The 19498-nt window shown below is 36.4% G+C and overlaps 1 protein-coding gene across 1 annotated transcript; it reads right to left on the bottom strand.

The window, feature by feature from the left end:
* Nucleotides 1-473: 473 nt before the first annotated feature.
* On the bottom strand, nt 474-18658 carry LOC110097399 (glucose-6-phosphate isomerase 1, chloroplastic-like). The gene is made up of 6 exons (XM_028692737.1): nt 18538-18658; nt 13922-14056; nt 1000-1181; nt 849-914; nt 704-772; nt 474-614 (listed from the first exon to the last, which is right to left on the bottom strand). The coding sequence occupies exons 1-6, from the start codon at nt 18656-18658 to the stop codon at nt 474-476; spliced, it is 714 nt and encodes a 237-aa protein (XP_028548570.1).
* Between the last annotated feature and the right edge of the window lie 840 nt (nt 18659-19498).

Here is a 19498-nt window from a genome sequence, read left to right as displayed (position 1 = left end):
CTCATCTGTAAACACTTGGCGCAAGGGAACTTGCCCTGAGACATAAATAAGAATAAGAGATGTTCCACTAAGCTAACTAGAGCGTGAAACGTGTTTAAAATAGTTTGTAACAAGGATCATTAATTATTGTGCTTTTACTCTTTTTTGAAGTTTCATTTATGGTAATCCTCGGATCCCTATAAAAAAAGAGCAAAAAAGAGCACTTTAGATATTTTGGCATTCTCTATAGACACTTTAGCTAATAGACTATTTGTCACATAATTTTCTCCCTTTTCTCTCAATTCTCACACATGTTCTTATGAAATACCCCTCAAAGCTCGCTTACTAGTAAGGTCAGGAGTCACCCATAGACAAATTTGAATTCAACACAACAATATCCTAGTAAAGTAGTAGCTAGTCTAATGATAGGATCAAAACTCAAACAATAAGGTTAGTGTTACTATAAATTGAAAGCATTTTGAGTAGATGTGGAGTTAAATTCTTTTCCCACAGGAGCAGATCCATACCCTATTTCCATGAAGGTCAAATTCCTTTCCAAGTGATTCCATGACTAATTGCTGCAGATACCGACTAAAGAGAAGTAAACTATCCTTGTAGGGAAGAACAACCATGTCCTGGAAAAGGTCAACACATAAACCAAAATTATCAGGATGATAAAAACGTACCTAAACAAAAGAACAAATGAAAAAGAGAAATGGAAAACCTTGGAACCCACTCCATCAGTTGCCCAATACCAACAAAGAGCAAGCAAGGCAGCTGGATTATTCCTCACCTGGATAAGACAGATAAATTACCAGAAATATTATAATGAATATATCAAGTTTATGGCCAAAGGGCTTTTTAAATACCACAGTTGTACGATTGGCCATATCCATCAATGATGCACCAACAAGCATTTCCCTGATGTTAATACCCTAAGCATAGAATATGACAAAAATAAGAAAAAGCTTTTGCGGCAATATCTTCTAATGACAACTCAAAAGTACAAGACGAGCATACCTGTAGCGCAGCTGGAAGTAAGCCAACTGCAGACATTACTGATGTTCTACCACCCACCCAATCAAACATAGGGAACCTAGCTAACCATCCCTCAATTCTAGCAGTATTATCTAATAAGGAATTTTCTTGGGTAATAGCAACACCCTGCATGAAAATTATAGCAGGCCAGTTGGTACAAGTTACTTTTTTGCAGATTCAAGAGACTGAAGCAATAAAGCAGACAAAGTATACTGCTACAGATATAATAGAAAGAAAGAAATAAATCATCCATTTGTGAGATAGAAAAAGAAAACCAAAATTCAAGGCATACAGCTTGTCACTAACAAATCTTAAAGATAAAATAATTAATTTGAGTCAGCTTTCTAATCCTTAGGATTTTCTCCATGTATAAATCAATTAACCAAGAAATTATGTTAGATTAATCCTCGAGAAAATTTTAAAAATTGTTGTAACAAATCTATGGAGCTCCCACCAACGAAGGGTCTCAGGAAGGGATGCATGCAGTTTTATCCTTTTATTTGAAAAGATGCTATTACCATGACTTAACTTGGGATATCTAGATTATGCTAGAGGTAACTCAAAACTTTCTCTGCTTAGCTTGGGATCTCTAGATTATGCTAGAGGTAACTCAAAACTTGCTCTAAACCCAACCTCTAACGATCTGTCTTGTGTGATTACACAATATTCTTTAGCAAGTCTAAACTTTAGGCTGACAATACAAATTGGCTAATTATTCAACCAAGCTAACCCAAAAAAAAAAAGTCATGTATCTCATAGGCCAATTAAAAGGAATAAAAACAATCTACAATGAAGCTACACCGAACTAGTTTCCTAGTCTTCTAAGGCCCTACTTAATTATAGCTGAATTTCTCATGCTTTTTCTATTAGATAAATTTTATTTCATTAAAATATCATTTTGAATAACATTGAGTTTAAGCTTAAATGTTTTGTTGAGATTAAAGTTAATTTCAAATAAAACTAGAATTGTATTCAAAATATTTGATGTTTTTTCGTACATGTATTTCTTATAAATAAGGATTGATGGCTTGGATTCAAATTATTGACTTTTGATGATTAACTGAATGAAAATATTATTGAGGCATATTACAAGACTTCTTTCTTGATCCAAGTCGTGTACATAGATTAATAGCAAAATGTTGGGTTATTCTTGAGCTCTATTAAACTTTATTATGTAACTTTAGGCTGAATTTCAACCCCTTATGTAGTCTACTTTTGATATAGCTCACTATCTTAGGATGCCAATAAATCTAGGCATCCATATATGACATATTATGGCTAAGATAAGATAATATATATTAAGAAATAAATGAAATAAGAAAATGAATGTTATTGTGCAACTAGCCTATTATGCTAACACCTATACATATGACTAGTTGTGTTCTTTGTTCAAAACCTCTCAACATAATCTTTATTCTAGTTTCAGGATTGCCTCCTTAGATAGAACCACATCCCAGCCTTAGCGCATAAAAAAGTGCCTTCATTTTGAGCCTCATGCTAAAATCATTGAGGCAGTTAAACTTTCCAATCTCTATCTTGGTCACCGACATCTTCCTTATAAAGCAAACAAGCCACCAAGAAGGCTCACATTCTTTGAAGTCTTCTTGATAAATCCCTGCGCATTTATCTTACTTCTTCCAGCAGCCCAAATGTTATGGAATCTTCACTATAGTCATCATTTCTTAACAAACCCTTCCCATCACCAGGCCTCAGTGCTTTCATCTAAGAAACCTTCTTTTCACTGGCTAGAACCTGATCTCCACCTGTGTACATAGGGCTTTAGCCAGCCTTCTTCCTAATTCTTATCCTTCACCGCAAGAGGGATGGAGCAACACCACTCCACAATTCTTCAAAAGCCCCAATACAGTAACTTTGTGTCTTTAACATACACCATAAGCACACAACATAGAAATTTCTTATGGACGGGAATCATTCTTGCTTACTATTCTTGATCTTATCCTGATCGCCAGCACAAGAGGAAAATAGAGAGAGAGAAATGGAGAATAGGGAAGAAGAAATGAATAGAATTATCTTTACAACAAGGGGTGACGGTGTATTTATAACCACACCTCAAGGTAATTGAATAAACAAAAAATTAAACAAAAACCCAAAACTTTAAGAAATTAAAAACAACTCTTATAAATAAAACTATGAAATTAAAGGACCAATACAACAACTTCATTAAGAGAGAGCATAACCTTTTTTTCCAAGATTTAAATACAACTTGATCAAATTCTATGTTGAAACTCACAAGAAACTCAAAAATTCTTTTTCTTTCAGCATTTTATTTCAGAACCACAGCATCATCATTGTATTTCATGTTGAGATTAGCCTAATTCTAAATACTAAACCTTCCATGCATTGAATAATTCGATATCTGATTCCATGGCAGATAGGATATATTGTTTGTTGGTTGAAAATTTTGTTTTTCTTTGATAGATTAAAGTGGCATCTTTTGACTTTTGAATATTTCTGCCACAAAACTTCCCGAACTTCAATGGTTTTTGCAAGGAACATGTAAGGTCCATAGACCTCTAGTATTATGGAGTTTCATAGCTATAACATAATAATGGAGTCATCTTTATTTCAATGTGTGAATTTTGAGTCATCGATGGTTGGAGGAAGTTAAACTAGGCAACGAATTTTCCCTTTTTCTTTCAAATTCTTCACAATTCATAGCCACTTTAAATAATTATCCATTCAGCTCATCTGAGGTTTCTAAACTCCAAACTCACCTTTAATTGATTGATCTTATTTCCAACATTTATGATAGAACTCACAAACATGGAGGAAGTAAATAGAGATGAGACAATTAGACTAAACATAGGTCTAAAGTTAGGACCCTATGCTAGAGCTCTGATGCCATTAAGAAAAATGGTGGAAAGTCTAAATGATTTATTTGATAATCATAAATTAAAGTGGTATTATACATCAAGCTGCCTATATTATATTAGGAATTTAAATAATTCTAGAAAAAGTAATAAGTATATTAATTAGAAATTTAAAAAGAAGCATTCATAACCCTCAGTCCATGGGATGCCTGCCACTGCCGGCTCATCAATCTATGGGATACTTCCTTTACTGTACTAAAATTTCCTTCATTGCATTCTTCAACCAAGCATATTTAAAAGCATCTCATAATAAGTAAAATTCAAATTCAAATTAATAAAAACTTGTATCAACAAGTATAATATCTTGATTACAATGTATAAAAAAGGTTGGGCTATCCTCCTTCCTTTTCATATGCCTATTTATTTCCTCTCCTTATCTTCAACAATCGGTCACATGCAATTTTGGAGAGAAACATTGGTGAGGAGAGGAATAGTTAATAAGCTTGGTTATTTCTTGATTTTGGCCTTTTTCAGTATTTTATAACCCCTTGATGAAGCTCTGTGTGCTCCCTTCCACAAAAATGAAATTAAACCAAGCCATCCCCCCCATAAGCATTGATTACATATGTGAATGAACTTCGGGTCTTCATTTAGTGACTTTTAATTATAGTTGGACCAATTTTGGTTCACCATCTTGACCCACCCATATAGATTGACTGTCTTAAAAGCCAATCCAATGCAGAAAAGCCTCTTGAATCATGATGATGCCATACCATAGCACTATCACTCTTCACTAATGTCAACCATGTTGAATGTTTATTTGGCGAATCCTAAGTTTAATGAACTTGTGCCGTTATGATTAAACAAATGCTTATTCTCACATACAAAAAATAATATTAGGATCACTAATGTATATTAATTGTAGACACACTTGTGCTTAATGACTTTGATGTATGGTAAATTGATTGTTTAAACTATGATGTTGGTCCTTAAGTCAGATTAAACAAGTAATTTAAATACTCACTCACTTGAACCTAAATTGGACTCATCAATTGTTATTAGTCAAGCAATGAAAGTAAGATTCATGGGTCAACTTAAATAATATTATAGGAATTGAATATTGACAACATTACAACAACAACAAATACAGTATCAAGCCATTATACCACTACGTGGGGTCGGTTGAATCATTTTTCTTCATTGTGTCGTGGTAAGAGTCAAATTCTCATTAAATCTAATAAAGAAATGTCATTTCTATACTTTCTAACCAAGTCTTTTTAGGTCTACCACTATATTTCTAAACATAAGTCAACTCTAATATATCTATTTTCCTAACCGGGTCATTGGCAAGCCACCATTTTTTATGACCAAACCATCTAAGGCGACTCTCTCTAATCTTATCTTCCACTAGAGCTACTACAACATTTTCATATATATGCTCATTTCGTATCCTGTCTCTAAGAGTAAAGCCACTCATCCACCTGAGCATCCTCATCTTTGCAACACTTAACTTAATATTATGCCACTCTTTTAATGGCCAATATTCTACACCACAAAGCATTGCAGGTCTAACCACCATCTTATAGAATTTTCCCTTAAGTTTGAGGAGAAGTTTTTTATTACACAACAAACCCTATGCATTCCTCCACTTCAAGCATCTAACTTGAATTGTACATATAATGCCTTCATCTTTTTCACCATCACTCTGAATAATAGAGCCAAGATATCTAAAATGTGTACTCTTATTAAAGACTTGATCACCCAAAGTCACAGTCCCCCCACAAGAACTATTATTACTAAAATTACACTCCATATATTAAGCTTTAGATCTACTCAAACGAAAACCTTTGGACTCTTAAGGTTGACCTCCATAATTCAAGTTTACCTTCAACACCCTCTCTAGTCATATCAACAAGAAGAATATCATCAGCAAAAAGCATGCACTAGAGTACAACCTCTTGCAAATGTCTAGTGAGAACATTCATAACTAAGCAGAAAGATAAAAGCTTAAGGTTGATCCTTGATGTAATCCAACTGAAAAAGAAAAATACTAGGTCAAACCACCTTGTGTTTAAACAAAAGTAACAGCTAGCATATATATCCTTAATGACTTGAATATAAGCATTACTAACTCCTTTCTTTTCTAGCACTCTCCATAGCACTTCTCTTGGAACTTTATCATATGATTTATCTACAACAATAAATATCATATGGAGATCTTCCTTATTCTCTCTACACTTCTCCATCAAACCTCTCAATAAATGGATAGCTTCCATAGTAGACCTACCCGGCATGACTGCAAATTGATTTTGAGAAACATTAGTATCACGTCTAATTCACACAATCTAATTCACCCTCTCAACCTATGCTCTATAACTCTCTCCCATAGTTTTAAAGTATGACACATTAACTTTATTCCTCTAATTCACACAATCTTGTGCTTCACCTTTAATTTTAAAAATAGGAATCAGCACACTCATTCTCCACTCATCTAGCATCGTTTTAGTATTCAAAATAATATCAAAAAGCCTAGTAAACCAAGAAATTCCTTCATCTCCTAAGCATTTTCACATCTCTATTGGAATATCATTAGGTCCAACAACTTTTATGCATTTCATTTTCTTTAAAATCTCTCAAACTTCGATTTTACAAATACACCTATAAAAAATAAATCTTAATTTTCATTTAGGGTGCTAAGATCACTAAAGTCAATCGTACTCTTGCAATCTTCATTGAAAAGTTTAGCAAAATATCTGATCCACCTTCGTTGATTATCCTCTTCTAAATAAAAATATTTTTTAACTTTCATCATTAATGCACTTCACTAGACTTATGCATATATCTTTCACCCTCCTTAATATATAATCTATTATATAAATCATTAAAAGCTAAAATCTTTGCATCGTATATTGCTTTCTTAGACTCCTTATGGACTTCTTTACATATTTCCTAATAATCAGAATTTTTACATATAAATCAATTTTTATATAAAACTTTTTATTTTTTATCTTTTCTTGCACATTTTGGTTCCACTCTCAACTATTTTTACTATTAGAAGTTTTTCCCTTTGATGCTCCACGCACATCTTTTGAAAAAATCCTAATATTACTCGTTACTTTTTCCTACATAAAATCAGCTTCCTTAAGCAATGAAAAAATCTTAAGAACTAGAATCTTACCCTCAAAAATGTTTTTGTCAATATTCTTTAAATGTTCGCATTTAATCCTAGAACAATATTTTACTTTATTTTTTTATTTTTCGCCCCTTCCTTTTAAAGTCCAAAACTGATAAGCGATATTGGGTATATAAACTTTCACTCGAAATAACTTTACAATCTTTCTAATCTAAATGATCTATTTTTATTATTAAAAAATAATTAATCTGAGTTTTATTGTATCCATTTTTATAAGTGATGAGATGCTCATCTCTTTTATTAAATAAAGTGTTAGCAATTACAAAATCATTAGCTAGAGTAAGCTATAATATGATTTTATCACCTTCATTAGTAGCTCCAAATTAATAGCCATCATGAATAATTTTAAAATCTTCTACCACTCTATCAATATGTCCATTTAAATCTCCTCAAATAAGAATTATTCCTTTAAGAGGTATCTTTATATTAAATTTTGTAAGTTATTCCAAAATTTTAATCTGAACACATCCAAAACTACTTGAAGAGCAAAAACATTTATATTATTAATAATCTTAGCATCAATAATAATATTTAACTATCTCCCATTCTATAAATTTTTATAACATTATCCTTCAAAATCTTATCTATAATTATAGATACATCATTTATAGTACGACTCGTACCAGAATACCATAATTTAAATCATAAACTACCAATCACCTTAGCCTTATCTCCAAACCATTTAGTTTCCGAAATGCATATAAAATTCATATTCCTGAGAATCATACTATCTATTAATTCTATTAATTTGTCTATAAAGGAACCTATATTCAAAGTTTTTATCCTAATTTTAGTTTCATGGACTAGCTCCTTAGTTTGTATCTGTCTATGATGTGGGAACCCTTGCCTATTTAACATTGTATCCGGACGGTGTAACGGCCCTGGCACACTTGTCCTTGTATTCATGCCATATAGGGCACCATTTTTAGGGAACACCCTACCATTAACACAATTTCTTAAAGAATTCATGTCATGATTATTCGACAAATTTAAGCTAGTTGTTGACTACCTAACGCAACCATCTACTTCTTTCATCCAGGACTTGGGACCAAACAACGGCAGTGTTGAATATTGACAACATTGAAAAAATAGAAAATTTATAATAAAAATTAAATAATAAAGAAGATTCTGATATCAATCTGATCACCGTAGCAAAAAAACAACAAAACTCAACAAAAATTAACAATAAAGAATGATATTATGGGTTAATTTTATTGATATCGACACAACAAACAAAGATACAAGTTAATGTACTATACGAGAGGTGGATTGACTCTCCACAAATCCTAGGCGCCACTAAGAACAACTCCAAGGAAAACTACTCTAAAATATAAATCACATAATGAACATAAAATAACCTAATTAATTTTAAATAAACATTCATAATTCCCTCCCAAATCTGAATTCAAATCAGCCATATGTCCCTAAATAAACCTCCCTAATATCTTCCAAGTTTTGGTGTTTTATAGTAAGTAATTTAAGGAAGAATTAATCCCATTTGAGCCCCTCTCTCTGCTTGCCCGCTGCCAGCACTAGTTGGGCCCACAGGACTCTTCCGCTAGCCAGGTAAATCGGATCTCTTACTAGGGGGTTGATTGGTTGGACCGACTCAGCCAGTAAATCAATACTCCCCTTCTAAAGAGCCACGTTGTCCTCAACGTGAAATGAAGAAAACTACTGGTGAATCATCTGGTACAGTTCCCAGGTTGCTTCATAGTCGAACAAATCCTCCACTCAATCAGCACTTCTCCAGCTCCACTAGTTGCCGAGCAAACTCCTCTCACTTTCATTAGCTCCAGGATCACCTTCATTTCTTCTGTCAAGGTCATCAGTAGCATCTCTAATGGACTATGGTCAATAATAACTTTCCACAGCTGGGAAACATGGAATATTGGGTGTCTGGTGGAAGTACAAGGGTAGCTCCTTCTGATGCACCAACACTTCGTTTTAAGAGGGTATGCAGTGTCGGACACGTGTCGGACATGCTTGTTCGGCTATTGTATAAATAAATAAATAAATAAACCCTAATCCCACTATTTCATATTAGTCGGTTCATGCCCGAGTCTTCATCTTCACCTTAATCTCGTACTCATATTCGTATTCGTGGTCTTCCCGAGCGATTGAGGCGAGCAGCGGTCGGCTAGAGATCGCACCCTTGGTCTTCCCTTCCGGCCGTAAGCAACAAGCCATCTTCCTTAGTTTCTGCGTGTAGCCGAGGGAAGCGACGCCAAACCGCAAAAAAATTTTCAAACCTATAAGTTGATTTCGCCATTTTTTTCTTCATTCGCCATTTAAATTGATTATGTAAATTTGTGATCAGAAGAGCATATTTTTTTAAAGTGTTTTATTTGTTTTGGATTAAAATTGCTCTTACAAAAAAAATTTGTTTATTTAATGAGCTTTTACTATGCTTTTGCTGCTCTTTTGCTGTACTTTTGCTACACTTTTACAGCGCTTTTGCTGCGCTTTTACTCTTCCAATAAATTTTTTGTTCCTAGAGCAGCACCCCCTTGGACCCTCGGCATAGCTGCAGATAGTCATGATGCATGATACAATAGTTCTTTAATTATTTTTTAATTTTGTTTGACAATATTTATTAAGTCTTTATTTCTTCTACTTTACCAGTGAATTTAAAAGCAAAATGAGCTCTAGTGCTGGTGGGAGTGGTTCAAAAGAGCCATTTGTAGAAACTGATAAGTCATTATGGATTCATGTTACAAGGTTAGAAAAAACTTTTGGAGGAAATGTGTCATTCAAATACAATTATTGTGGTGGCACCTACAAAGGATTTTTTTTAGGGTGAAAGCACATCTACTTAAGATTTCTGTCCATGGAATTAAAATGTGTCCTAAGAATACTACGTCACAGTTGATTGAATTGAACAAACAAGTTGATGAAGCTGAATCTAGGATCAAAAGGGCACTTCCTAAAGAGATACCTTTGCCATCTACCCATGGTTCATCCCACACTTCTTCCTCATCTGTTAGAGTTGATCATTCATTATCATATAGAAATGAATGATATGATTCAAAGAAAAGAAAAGGAGTTGCCAGTAGTGCTTTAGAAAGGCTTTTAACATGCAGCAGCAAGAGAAATTGGATGGTGAAATTGCAAGGATGTTTTTTCAGCTGGACTTCCTTTCAACCTTTCAAGAAATTCTCATTACAAAAATGCATTCACTTTTGCATGTAATAACAACCTTGCAGATTATGTTCCACTTGGCTACAATGCATTAAGATCAAAATTATTGGAAAGGGAAAGAGCACATATTGAAACATTGCTTGAACCAACAAAAGGTGTGTGGAAGAAAAAAAAGGAATCACTTTTATGTGTGATGGTTCGACTGATCCTCAAAGAAGACCACTCATTAATTTCATGGTCGTTACAGAGAATTGGCAAATGTTTATTAAAGATGTGAATTGTGAAGAAAAATACAAGGATAAATATTTCATTGTCAATTTGATTAAAGAGGTGATAGTCATTATTGGGCCTTCAAATATTGTGCAGGTTATAACAGATAATGCACCGTTGTGTAGAGCTGCAGGATTATTGGTGGAGCAAACTTATCCTCATATATTCTGGACTCTATGTGTTGTGCACACTTTAAATCTTGCTCTAAAAAATATTTGTGCAGCGAAGAATACAGAGGCAAATGAAATCATTATTGCTTGCCATTTTTAATATAATGTTACCTTAATTTTTATATATTATATTAAAAAATTATTATATCGTGTCCACGACGCACCTGTGTCCTATATTTTTAAAAAATTTCGTGTCCCGTGTCGCCGTGTCCATGTCGGTGCATCATAAGTAGCTGCAAATGATATGCCACATACCAATCCTCTCCACAACCTCTTAAGACACAGTACAGTGGAGAACTTTTCATTTCTTCTTCAAGCTAAGGTATTTTGTCTGTAGGGTCGAATCTTCAAATATACCTTATCACCCACCTCGAACTGCACAACATCTAATATATGCCCGTCAGACTGCTTCTTCATAATTTGTTGTGCCCTCAATAAGAGTCTCTTTAGCTCTCTCAATATCATATATCGCTCCTCCAACTGTTCTTCTACTAATAAAACTAGAGTGCTCTTGGTCCTATAATATACCAAGTGAGGATGGTCTCTTCCATAAGGGAGTTTGAAGGGTGTAGTTTGTGATGCACTATTGTAAGATGTGTTGTGTCAATGTTCGACCCAATATAACAACTTCACCCAGGTCTTGCGTGTTTCTAATACAAAACATCTCAAATAAGTCTCCACACTCATATTCACCACCTCGATCTTCCTATTAATCGGTGGATGGTATATTGTACTTCTCTTCAAAATGGTGCCCTGCATCCTAAATAACTCTCTCCGAAAGTGGCTCGGGAACACCTTGTCTCTATCTGACACTATGGACTCTGAAACTCTATTTAAGTGAACCACCTCTCAAATAAATGTTATTGCCACTAAAATTGTCTTGTATGGGTGTCACGGAGAATTGAAGTGAGCATACTTGCTCAGCCTAACCATTATTACCAATATCACCAAAAAACCACTCCGATTTTGGCATACCTTCAATAAAATCCATGGTTATCTCTTTCCACACCTTAACGAGCAGAGCTAGATTACAGAAGTCCACCTAGAGCCATTGTCGTATATTTGTGCCTCTGACGGATATCACAATTGGCTACCATCTCCTTCACATCTTTTTGCATTCAACCAATACAATTCTGTTGTTAGCCTACGATAGATCTTTGTACCGCCGAGTGCCCTCCATAATAAGTGAGGTACATATTGCGATGTTCTTAGTATCACTATTTAACATTGGTATAACAGCCTCTAATCGACTACGGTATAGCTTGGATGGCTATCCTTGTTCCCCAATAAATCTTTCATGATTCTCTAATCCTTCATCTTGCTGACTTTCCCTTCTCAATGCCTCCCCATCCACAACTAATGGAACAAACAATGTGATAGGGATCTGACCTCTACACAATGAAAACAACAAGAACGAAGAGAAAATGCAGCAAAAATCGATGAGAAAAATTATTATTTCAACACAAAAAATCAAACTATAAGTTGATTTACTATTCAAAAAGTAGATCGGCTCTCCACAAACCCTAGGTGCCGCTAGGAATAACTCCAAAAAAAATTATAACAAACACAAATAATCTCATAAGCTTAAAATAACCCAATAATGCTAATATAAAGCTTTATAATTCTCTCTCAAAATCTGCATTCAATAAGCCTTTCTTTTCTTAAATAAACTTTCCTAATTCCCTCCCAATTCTAAATTCAAGCCAACCCTCTTTCTTTAAATAAAAGTTCATAATTCCCTCTTAATTTTTGTTTTAAATGTTAAGTAATTAGAGGTGGAATTATTTCCCTTTGATCCCCTCTCTCCTCTTACCCACCGCCCACCTTCGTGGGGCCCACCTGCTCAATAGCTAACGGCCAAAAATTCTTGCTGATTACTGTAGTTGGACTGGTTAAAAATTTAATAAAGATAAATCTATGATGATTTGTGGAAAATCAGTTAAAAAGAAAAGGAAGAAGTTAGTAAAGAAGTTGGGGTTTCAGGTTGTTAAAGAGATGATGTATCTTGGTGTGAAAATTGTTTTTAGAAGAGTTGATTCTTCGAATTTTCAACATCTGATGGAAAAAGTATTGAGCAAATTGAATACTTGGGGAAGCACGCAGCTGTCTTTAGCAGGGAAAATTGTTCTTATAAAATCTGCTTTTCTTGCCTTTCCGTCTTATTTATTCTCTCTTTAGTGCCTACAGTTTTATTAGAATAATTAGATAAGTTGTGTAGAAACTTTTTATGGCATAAAGAGCAAGGAAAACATGGATTGCAATGTGGCGTGGAGTGATATTTGTTTACCTGTGGTCCTGTGGATAAAGGTGGATTGGGTTTACATCCAACAGTTGCAAAATAGGGTCCTTTGAGGACTAGATTGGCATGGAACTTCATTCAGCATCCTTCTTCTCGGTTAAAAAGAAATCTAATTGCAAGATATGGGAAGGACATTTGGAGGGGAGAAGTGAAGAAGGGAGCTTCAGATGCATGGAAAATCATGGTGGAATGAGCCAGGTACCATCGACCTTTGATTAGATGGAAAATTTGTAATGGTGAAAATGTTGGAGCATTGAATGATATTTCGATTTGGACAAGAAGCTAAAGAATATTATGCATTGTGAAGATTGCCAAAGTCTTCAAGGAATGAAAGTCTCTTATCTGCAGAATGAGGATTCCAATTGGAATATTTCTGAAGTTAAGCAATTGTTCTCAGAACACTGTTGAAGACATTTTGAAAGTTCCACAATATCCAGAATTATCAGACGATAGTTCTGAGCTATTATATATGGAAACTGGAAAATCATTAACAGCTTTGGCTTTTGAAGCCTCAATTCCCGTGGTAGATGAAATAAGGAAAAAATGGAAATGGCTTAGGAAATTAAATTTAAATCCTAAAGAAGCTATTTTTTTGGTGGAGAATGATATGGAATGCAATTCCAACTAATGCTTGGTTGGAATATAGGAGATTACTTTAGGGAAATTTCTGCCCAAGAGGGCATAAGCAAATTTAAGATCAGCATCATGTTGCGGATTCGTGTATGAAGTTGAAAGAAGTGATTGCTTCCTTACAAAGATTTGGAATCTATCTTCCTTGTTTTAATGATTTTGTTGAATGCTTGAAAGAATTGAAAAATCATCTTCGTGTCAATCCAAATTATGGTAGGATATATTGTAGTGCTGCGTATCTATCATGGAGAGCAAGAAATGATTTCAAACATGGAGCATCGCCAGATTTTTGTTGACCCTTATGTTATGCCCAAAGGAAACAAAGGGAGATGAGATCAAGGTAGAAATCCAGCATACATACATCGCATACCTGTTGGATCCTCAAAATCGTGCTGAAAACCCGCTGCTACAGTCATATCTCTGCGAACGGCGCCGAATCCATCACTTCTCCGCGATCCCTGCGCGAATCCTGCGACGACGGCCTCGTTTCTCGCCTCTTTCGCGTCTATAAAATGAAAGGGAAGCCTCTTCCACACACGACTCCTCTCCCATCTACTTCCCGAACTGCTCCCGACCTCCTCTTCTCAACTCCATACGAAAGCCCTGCTCCCGTCGATCTCCTCCCAACTCCAAGCTATAGCCCTCCGATCTCCCAACCACGACCCGTCGTTCCCCTTTTCTCCTTCCGATCACTTCGGTAGAGAGAGAGAGAGAGAGAGAGAGAGAGAGAGAGCTCCTTATCTGAAGATCGTCGCCCTTCTCTTCTCCGAACCGAAGCCGGTCCGACGAAAGCCCCCCCATAGAGCCTTCCCATCCCGCCTCCTTCCTCCTATCTCCGACCAAAACCGACGACCCGAAGCCTCCTTTGGCGACGCCCCTTTTCTGTCGGGTTTGAAGTCACGGCATTTTGATCGGAGTGAGAACAGGAGATCGCTGGCTTGAAAGTAACTTCCTCCCTTTGCACGCTACTTCGGCCAAGTCCAGTAAGTCCTCTCAACAGAGGAAAAACGGGATAAGGGTTATTATTAAATTTAATTAGTATTAATTTAATTAATTATAATTATTTTAGTTAATTATATTTATTATAATTAATTATATTAACTCTGATTAAATAATTATAATTAATTTTAACTTAATTATAATTACTTTTAATTAGAATTAACTTTAATTAATAATTTTTAATTATTATTAATTAGTTATCATTTATTAAAGTTAATTAATATGAGTTAGTTATAATTAATTAAATTTAATTATAACTAATTATTTTTAATTAATTTTAGTAAATGTAATTAATTATTTTTAATTACTTATAATTAATTATGAATCAATATAATTGATTAAAGATAATTATAATTAATTGATATTTGAAAAGAAAATGCTTCTCCCCCTCGATCCTCGAGCCAACGCCGTCGACCCCGCGCAGGTATAATTTCTAAATCCTAAAACTCCGAGAACCCGTTTCAACGCATTCGTCGAGGCAAAACAACCACCTATACACGCTTTTCTTAGTGTGGTGGGAGGGAGTGTGTCACGATGCTTGCGACGAAGCGGGTAATCACCCAAATTCCTTCTTTGAAGTTCATATCGCCTTGGAAACCCCGCCTATACACGCTTTTCTTAGCGTGGTGGGAAGGGATCCCGGTGCGATGCATACGACGAAGCGGGGATTCCCATAAGTACCAGCTTGCGGGGAAATAACTGCTGTTCTTGCAAAATACTATCAAAAAATGCTTTTCTTGCAAAATATTTTCAAAAATACCCATACACGCTTTTCTTAGCGTGGCGGGGGATCAAAAAATACACGGCTGCGGTGTCCTCGAAAGAGGGAACCTACCATACACGCTTTTCTTAGCGTGGTGGGAAAGGCCCAGTTTTCCATAGTTTTCCCCTAAACGGGGGAGACGCCGGAAGGCTGCCGAAATTTCGGGTGAACGCAATGTTGCACTTGGACTTGATTGCACTCGAATGACATGCAAGAACAAAGAGCTAGAACTTGTTTGAACTCAAAGGACGATCGAACTTGGACTCAGCTTGTGATCATTTGGACTTGATTGAACGGTGGACTCGGACTTATAACTTGATTCAATCGACCTAAGTGAACTCAAACCCAAACAAATTTGAAAATATAAGATTTGAACTTACATTTGATTTGAAAGTCAAATGAGAAGAATAATTTGAGACCTAGATTTGGTTGAACACAGAAGAACAACAGAGGACTTGTGGACTATGGACATGAACTTGAACAAAACCCAAATGACTAATAAAAGGCCGAATCCAAATAAAATGAAATCAAATTGGAACCAAAATCAAATCAATTTGAACTTCAAAGAACTTCTGAAGATCCTGAACCAAAGACTTGAACTTGTACTCTACACTCAAAGTTAGAACAAGATGTGGACAACAAGAACTTGTTCATTTAAGCATGAACTGCACGACACCAAATAAAGTTTGGGTTTGTAAACAATAGATTCAAATGCCAGGTGAACTCCATATGACAGTAGAGATTTGAACGAATATTGAAGCTCATATTGAGTTTGAAACTCAAAGTCTGAATGAATCGAACTTGAATCCTAACACTAAAATGAAGGATAAAGAAGTCTATTATCAATACTAAGTGATTTGTGGAAAATCTTGGAATGAACTTCAACGGTAATAGAAGACTTGTGGCGGGAAGATCGCAAGTATAAGTGACATGCCCCAAATGAACAACAATCCAAATGCCAATTCAATAGCCAAGCCGCAATATTTGATCAATCATACACGAACATAAAAGACCCGTCATCTACTAGTAGTATAAGACATGTAAAAGACCCGCTACATGTACAAGATGTCATCACAAGCAACTTGAAGGAGTTCTAAAATAGGCTTACCATTCCAGTAGCATTACAGTTTCCTAACAAATGAATATTAGTTGAGTGTATGTGAATGTGAAACATTCACAATGAACGAAGAGGAGTCCCTCATTCATATAGAAGCCTACTTAGGGTTGGTGGGGATGACGAATTCATGTGTAGTGGGGTGGCTAAATCATACAGCAGTCAATAACCACTCAGCATCGGTCAAAACAATATTCAGTCTATAGAAAGAAAGAATAAAAGATTCTGCTACATTACAATCTTTTTACGAGATACGGATAGTAGTATAAACATGCTACCAGGGTACATACAACAAAAAAGACTTCAAGTAAATGCAGTATCCTGAAGTCAATTTCAGTCTGTGAAAGAAGGACATCATCTACTACATGTAGTAATGCGGATGCACTGAAAAGGCCCAAAATCACCAACAAAATGCATGAAGAATATGAAACTACGAGATCATACGAATTCTCAAGCAGGAGATTAGTTAGTGCACATGACCCGCCTACGAAATTTCAACAAAATAGTGCACGACAGTCTACCTGTACGAAGGCAGCGAATAACTCTATTCAGAAGCTGCTACGCCACGCCACCGGATCTGCAATCACCGTACAAAGCAGACAGAAGCGTCTATTCCGAAAAATACCCCTGCCGTGCACTATTAATTTGTGATACACATAGGTACACTAAAAAGGGGTTAAATACAATTCGTAAAACCCGCCATGGGCCCCGGCGAGCTCGTGTATTGTACACACGTGACGTCTAGGATGCTGCCGGAGTTGACAAGGTGAATCTATTTCGAACCCGATCCTCCTATACGGGTCAAATAGGGTCGACAAGGTTCGAACTCTCAAACAAATATTACGAATGCTAGACCTAGGATTGTATAATACATTCGTACTAAGCTTTCAAGGCATATAACAATAAGAATTCAACTAATAGGGATATAAAGCCTACGAAACCCGATCCTCTGTCGAACAACCCGATAGATTGACAAGGTTCAATCCATTAAAGAGAAATGACCCAACACCCGATGGATGGACCGTGTTGAATGCAGTATCTCAACCGGACGGAGTTCCCAAATACTTTCAATTATCTCCCAAAAAGTCCATACAATACTCCAAAGCTTCCAACCAAAAAAATCCTAAAAACCCAAAATCCAAAAAACTCCAAAACAATCCCAAAAGTCCAAAAATATTTAAATTAAATCTCCGATACCACTTAAAGCAAATCGTCCACTCCGCCAATAGTCTGACGGGGTGGACAAATTCAAATCAACTCGTACGCTACAAAAGAGCCAATGCCTAGTTCGAAAATATTACTAGGATCCATTCTCAAACAATATATTTGCAGTAAGGACGTGCGTAACGTGTCCTCTAACGGACAGTTTCACGCCGCCAAATGCACTTGCAGGATAAACGGTTATTGACCGGGGGCCCTCTGAAACCGAATGGTTTTGCGCCCAAATGCACCACAGATAGCGGGTTATGGCCAGAGCCAATACGCTCCTTAATGGCGTTAAATCCATTGGAGATATGAATCATAGGGAATGATGCGTATAGGCGCCACAATACCTGCTGTAGCTAAGGTGATTTAAATGTTTCCCCTTAGCAAACATCAACCCCCGGTCTACAAGGTCCCTGACGAAGCAAACCCCAATGGCTGCCGACAAGGATCCTTCTCAGTTGGGTCGACTACCTCTCTAACTAAGTGAGACCGGCGGACCACGTGCCCGGATGACGGAAACATGGGATCATTGTATCACGTGTCATCATCCATTCCCCAACCATTCCGCTTTATCATGCGGTGAACATCCATTTAAGATAGGTCGAATTTCAACATTCCAAATATTAACCAAACCAACTTTCCAATACCAATTCTCTTAACCAATCCATCTTCCAATATCCATATCCTGCTACTATATGCAGATAACACGTTTATATACTTATATCTGATTGACGACAGCCTTAATCGAAAGTTCTCTTCGATGATCGGACGGGCGAATTAACTATTAGGGCTTGCGTCCTATAGGAACCAGAACTCAGATCATAAAGTTCCTCGCAAAATATGAGGCGATAATCTTCTGAGGTAGTGTCTTATCTAAAACCCACTGCCTTCCAAAATTTTATACCTCCGGAAACCTTATGTTCGTTAAAACCTCCCTCGCGATAAGACAAAGCGAGCGGAGCCGATGGCCGAATTTTCGGAGCCACAGATTTCTGCGACTCCGCTGGGTTTGGTTCTCGTTCCATTCTTTGGCTAGTCGTTCTCAGTGCTATAGTAGCAGCTATATCAAATCGTACTCAAAATTTTGAGGTCTTTCGCAATGATCATTTAATGAATCAAAGTGCCTGAATATTCTAAAATGATCATTTGACAAAATTCATTGGCATTCAGCATAGTTTTTAAAATATATTTATTATCTGCTTATGCTAATATGTTTTGTCTATTTTTTTTGTGTTTCTGGCAAGTCTACTGCATTTTGAAAGTGCGGGTGATGTATCAGATGCTGATTAGCTAAACCATTGCCTTTCCATTATGCAGATGGTATCTACAGGAACACCCCGATGACCGTCCAAAACTGGGACGAGGAGCCAGGATTTCAACTGGCTAAATGCTGGTATTGAGGACCGGAAATGCCGGACTACCACCGTTTGGTAGCGTTGACTTCCCGGCGAATTGCTGCAGGAGTGCCGCATTCCTGTGAATGGTAAGGAATGCTGAGAAGTCTGCCAGCAGATTCAATTGCTGATGAAGCTCCTATCGTCGTGTGCATCTGCCGGCACAACGAACCCTGTTGCCGAAAAATTCTCGTGGAGAATTCTTGTTTGAGAGGCTGGTCACAGCCTGAGGCCCTGACCACCAGGAGAACTGTGAATGGTGGAAAGTAACTCCGTGGTGACTGCAAACACCACCAACTCTGTCAAACCAGGTATCTACCTGAAAAATACGATTGTTGAGCCTTCCTCATCTGGAGGAAGGCCTACGAGAAGGCAAGAAGGAACATTGAGATGCTGAGCTCCGAGCTCAACATCAACAACTCCCGATTCACCCTTCCAATATGCCGCCAAGAAGCCTGAAGCAATGTTCCT

The sequence above is a fragment of the Dendrobium catenatum genome, unplaced genomic scaffold (assembly GCF_001605985.2).
Source record: "Dendrobium catenatum unplaced genomic scaffold, ASM160598v2 original_scaffold_266373, whole genome shotgun sequence".
Classification (NCBI taxonomy): domain Eukaryota; kingdom Viridiplantae; phylum Streptophyta; class Magnoliopsida; order Asparagales; family Orchidaceae; genus Dendrobium; species Dendrobium catenatum.
Note: the sequence above shows the minus strand (reverse complement) of the source record. Positions and strands in the feature narration are given on the sequence as shown.